Source organism: Charadrius vociferus, unplaced genomic scaffold (genome assembly GCF_000708025.1).
Source record: "Charadrius vociferus isolate BGI_N301 unplaced genomic scaffold, ASM70802v2 scaffold477, whole genome shotgun sequence".
NCBI lineage: Eukaryota > Metazoa > Chordata > Aves > Charadriiformes > Charadriidae > Charadrius > Charadrius vociferus.
Window position 1 is genome coordinate 3666593 of NW_009649449.1, and position 5591 is coordinate 3672183.

The following is a 5591-nucleotide window of genomic DNA, read 5'->3' on the forward strand; positions in this document are numbered from 1 at the left end:
GTAGGGAAAAGACCTGGGAGAGATGATTTTTAAAGCAAGAGTGTCAGTGGGTATTAAAAGAACCGGTCGGATTACATTTTGTAAAATACTTGGCTTTGAAAAGATGCCTTTCTCCATCAAACTTCTGAAGTCTGCGAACTCTATCAAATGGCAATGGTTGTCAGCAATAACAAAAATCTGAGTTTGGTAACAAACCTGTGCCTCAAAGTTACAGAGTTATCGGGGACAATGTCTTTTCCTAACCTGTGTTGCTCTGCAAGCAGCTGTTGAAACAAGCATAGACGCTTGCAAAGCTTGATTCTTAGTGAAGTTTTACTAAGATTATGAAATAAATCAGAGTCTCGAGTGCCAGTTCTGCCACTGACTTTCTACCGTGGCAGTGTACCCCCATTCTTTTATATGGGGACGGTCACACAGGTGATTTGCGTACGATTCCGTCACCTTTGTGAAATAGTAATGACACTTCTGACTTCCGAGGGCCAGTGTGAGGCTGAGCTGATGAACACTTGCTCACAATGACTGCTTCTCTTTCCAAAGCTGAATTAGCCATTTTTATTGGCATAAAGAAGGAGGGGAACAAAGTAGAACAAAATAATTGTTCTTCCAAGTCATGTCAGAGAGATTTAGCAGAATTCTTCAAGAAGAGCTCAAAAAAATCCACCCGCTAGGTTTTCCCATTTAATGTGCTGAGAAATTAGGTGCGTGTGGAAGCTACCCCTTTCGGGTGCTTTCTTTCCATACGCAGTTGGATTTAACACGGGAATCGAGATCCTTGTGGCCTGTAATTGTGCAAGATATCGAGACAGGTATTGTAATAACACCTCTTTTGAGTCATCAGTTACAATCCATCTCTGCTGGACACAGGCTTCAAGATGCTACTGAGAAACTTGGGTTTGACCTGTAGACTCTGGGGGATGCAGAGGTCAGTGGGAGGCTCTTTCAGACTGGAATATTCCAGCTCGCACTCTCACTCCAAACAGCCATTTCCAGCTACAGCTCAGGGCTGGGGGAACAAAGGTAGCAGAAATCTGACAGAATACGTGTTACGCAGGGCACTCGCGTTCATCTCAACCGTTGCTCTTTCAGAGCAGTATTCCTGTAGCCCGGCATTAGCTCTGTGTCCTGCTGTTTGAAATTAGAAGCCTGGGGAAATAATTGGCTCCTCTATTTGCCCCCAAGCAGCTACAGAGAAGATGGAACTGGGCACCCTTTGATAAGCCCATACCCTCCTAATGCTAAAATGTTTCCCCTGGTTTTACACCCGGATTAGCAAATGTACTTCACCACACAACTGCAGCTGTTTTTTTTTCTGTTTCTCTTCCAGGTGTTTGGCTAACAGATCTGGTACACGTAGCAGCTCACGAAATAGGACATGCTTTAGGACTCATGCACTCCCTGAACCCCAATGCCCTCATGCACATCAACGCCACTTTGACTGGGAAAAAGACCATCTCTCAAGATGAAGTCTGGGGAATTCACAGACTTTACGGTAAGGAAGGCAGGGTTGTGCTCTGGGCTCCTCCGTATACAGTGTCAGTTGGACCCCGTGGAGGGGTTATCTGCACAGTGTTATCCCCTCCTCGTTGGCAGGACTAGGCTGTAAGGCAGTGAGCAGTAGGCAGGAGGAATCTTACTCCTTTTTTGTGCAAAGTAGAGCTAAAAGGAGGTGTAGCGCTGTCTGTCTCCAGCGTTACTACCTTCAAATGTGATAGATGGGAGGCTGGAAGTCTTACAGACTTCAGAGGGGTCAGTCAAGTCCACGGCCTCAGCCTGCTGTGAGCTGCTGCAGCCGAGGCACAGGCACTCTACATGTTCTCGTATGCCCCAGCCCAGCGGCCGGCTCTGGGCATGGACTCGTTGGGCTTTTGTGCTGTGGCTTATACAAGAATAAAAGACTAGTGCTAGCTGTGTAGTTGTAGCTGTGGAGAGCCCTGACGTGCATTTGTACACTTGCAAGCATCAGGTGCACACAGGGAAAGGAAAAGCCCACGTACAAATGAAGGGGGAAGGCAAACAACTGTTAATGACTCTTTTGGCTAGATTCAGATGTATTAATGCAAGATGACAAAACTCTCCACAAACCAAACAGGCTGTGTCTCGAGCTCTGACACCTTTGCCTGCTACTCTTCAAGCATAACCTAGTGTGGACAGAAACAGCCACGCTCTTGAGTCACTGCTGCTACTGCATGAAGGTAGCACAGTATCTAGCCCACAGCTCGTATAATCGTGGCACCCCGCTCTATTTATTTAGTGTACTCCTGGTTTAGATTCCTTCCTGCCTCAGCTCTGCCATTGACACTGAACAATCTGATTTTGGTGAAATTCAATTTGTTTCTCAGAAGGAACCATCTACTGCATCCCTCTAATGCCTTTTCTCCTTCTCTTTCAGGATGTAAAGACAGATTATTTATGTGCCCGTCCTGGGCTCAAAAAGGTTTCTGCGAGAAACGCAAGAAGCTGATGAAAAAGCACTGTCCATCCACCTGTGACTTCTGCTATGGTATCTGACTTTTCTTCTGGGATTCTTGGTGGGGTGTGCACAGAGGGAGGAAGTAAAAGTTAAGCAGTGTTTGCTGCAGTGACAGGCACAATCTTAATTCCACGCTAAAGATCAGTGGATGCAGGTGATTAGCCCCATCCAGCTCTAATGAGAAGCGTAGCAGAGACGACCTCTTATACGTATAAGCCAAGATAAAGACTTGGAAATAGGAAGCAGCATTTTATATTTAAGCATTTGTGGACTAGAACATCAAACTGTGCCATTTTTCTCTAGTTTAACTGAAGCAATAATAGGGAGTTTCTGAAAACACAGCTGCTCCGTGCACCTCAAGCTGCTTCCCTTTTGGACCCAACTGAGGAAGCGAGATGCTGATGTGTTAAATTCAGGGACGGGAGATGCAGTGATGGGACATAAGACAAACAACATGTCAAGCACAGCTGGACTTGAGCTGCTCAGCAGAAAAGGAGATGATACCACCTTAATCTAGTGTCTCAGTTTTATGAATCCAGGTAACAGACTAATGCAGCATCAGGTCAAGTTACTGCAGGTGTGGAAGTAAGCTTCAGATAGGTAAATACCTACTGGCCTTAAGAAGATGGACCCTTTAACTAGTACCTCGTTTGCCAGTACAGAGGTATTTTTTTTAGACCAGATTAATGCAAAGATGCAGTCAGATAATTACAAACCCATGTATGTTCACACATTGAATTTATACTATTCCATATATATGAAACGGGCAAGTTGATTTTTAGTCATCTCTGTCAGTTTACATGCCACAAAATTGTTGTCTTTGCATATGAATAATGTTACATGTCCATCCAAGAATTGCTCAATAGGAGGTGTTTTTAATTTAATTCTTTTAAGGTTCCTTAGATGATAATTCCGTGGAAGTGTTTTGGAATGACTAAAGCTTGATAATGAGATACGCTAACTTTTGCCATTTCTTTCTCTCACCTCTGGTGGACAGAATTCCCATTTCCAACAGTCCCCCCTACTCTGCCCCCGCCAAGGACAAAAACCAAGACTGTTTCTGAAGGCAGGAACGTCACCTTCCGCTGTGGACAGAAGATAATTCATAAAAAAGGCAAAGTTTAGTAAGTGCTCTATCATTTATTCCAGTCCTTTAGGAGACTTTGCAGCTTACATATCAAAAAGGATGTGGAAGTATGACAAAACAGCATAAATAAGAATGCAGTTTATCTTCTGGAGCGTGTCACTGTCTCAGTTGGCATCCAGAGCAGAAAGAGGGGTGGCTGGCGAACTGCGAGAAGGGAGTGTGCAAGTATTGTTCGTAACATTGCAAAGCATTTAGTGTGAAAGCAGAGCTATCAGAAACGAGCAAGCTGAGTTGAAAAAGGATAAAATCCAATTCGCATATATACACAAAGAAAATTCTGACCACCAAGTCGAATTCCCTGGCCCATATTCTACAAAAAACTACAGTCTTAAATTTACCTTTAAATTATTAGCTTTTTAGGTCTTACTAGTGTACAAGCATGTTATTTCTGGATGTATCTAAAATTGAGAGAGATATGCCCAAGTCCATGAGTTTTGTAGTTTAATTTCTATTATTTTTCTTATGCAGCTGGTATAAAGATAAGGAGCTTCTGGAATACTCATATCCAGGTTACTTATCCTTAAATGAAGATCACATGAGCATCATTGCAAATGCAATTAATGAAGGAACTTACACTTGTATAGTAAGGAAAAAGGAAAGAATCTTGACTACTTATTCTTGGAGAATCAGACTGAAGCACTAACAAGGGTCCTGGAATGAGCGCTTCAATTACTGCTAGTTCTGTTTCAAGTTCAAAACGTTTCTTTGGCATTTTATATTTAACCTCCGGTAGTGCAATGGACCTTCTAAATCAGCTGCTTCCATACCTTGGGCAAAAGAGACTCTGAGACTTGATTACGGGAATGTAAAACTTTTCCAAATTAGTTCTAATGATAAAGAATTTATCAAGTATGTGCTGTACAGAGAATTAAATTTTTTTTAAAAAAAGTAAAGTGTCAGATGGTACAGTTAAACTATGTGGATCACTGCGGACTGCTGAAAAACAAGAACATAACTCTTCGTCAAACGAAACAAATGGATGAACAGATTGATGGCTCGGCGATGTTGCAGCAGAGGCAGAGGGACTGTGGAAGAAAAATGACCAGTTATACTCTGTAAGTGTTTTGCTGTCATTTTTTTAGTCCTGGTGCATAGCACTACAAGAACATACAAAAAAGCAGAAGACCTAATAGTACCTGTCAGGAGGAGGATGTAGGGTCACAACACACCCTTTCTAATTATTCCATTCCACATTTTGACGTGTTCAGTTTGAGTATCCACAGAACACTCTCCTGTGGTTTGTATTTATTACTCATGTAATCTTCCCCCAATAGACTATTTACCTCCATCAGCAGCTCCTCTTCACTTCTCCTTTAGGTGTCTGATCAATAAGCTTCTCGACTCCTTCAACAGAGATGAGGTAATTTCCAGCTCTGTCCTCCCCGAGTCACCCAAGCGATGAGGTAAACGTGCCGCATCCAACAGGAAAATAGCATTAGTACCAGTAGGCAAAGCCCAGTGCACTCCAACGGCTACAGCGGCGCAGCATTCATTTGCGCAGTTAGGGATCCCTGACAGTCGTTACCTTTAGCGAGATCCTTATCCAGTATTAAAGCAGCCGACATTGCTCTTTGCTTAAAGGTCATCCTTTTCCAGTTCTCCTCTTAGCCTCTTGAAACAAGCTTCTTCCTACTTAAAAGCACCAACAAAAAACCTGCAAAGCGGCTCATGCGCTGCAGTGCAGGTCGGCAGCTGAGGAAGCGTTGTATTAGAGCAGAAAGGCTCCATCAGTTAAATTCTCCTCTGTTCTAGGACAGTTTTACAGTCACAGTTAGGTGGGAGTACAGCATAGTAAAAAACTTAATTGTCCATGCAACGATGTATTTTTAAGCTCAGGATGATAAAAGGCAAGCACTCTATGTAAAAACAGACAAGTGAGACACAATGAAAGCTGAGATGTAGTAACAGAACAATGTCACGCTCCTCAGGAGAGCTGATATTTCCCTTCTACAAAAAAAAAAAAGGCGGGGGGGG

The 5591-nt window shown here is 43.1% G+C and overlaps 1 protein-coding gene across 1 annotated transcript in view; it reads left to right on the forward strand.

Annotated features, from left to right (window-relative positions):
• Positions 1 to 4490, forward strand: part of MMP23B (matrix metallopeptidase 23B) — a 13744-nt gene extending 9254 nt beyond the window's left edge. Inside the window, exons 5-8 of the mRNA XM_009889603.1 lie at positions 1325 to 1489; positions 2390 to 2500; positions 3468 to 3594; positions 4086 to 4490. Coding sequence (XP_009887905.1) covers positions 1325 to 1489; positions 2390 to 2500; positions 3468 to 3594; positions 4086 to 4260 — 578 coding nt within the window. The 3' untranslated portion in view covers positions 4261 to 4490. The remainder of the gene's footprint in view (positions 1 to 1324; positions 1490 to 2389; positions 2501 to 3467; positions 3595 to 4085) is intronic.
• The last annotated feature ends 1101 nt before the right edge of the window (positions 4491 to 5591 follow it).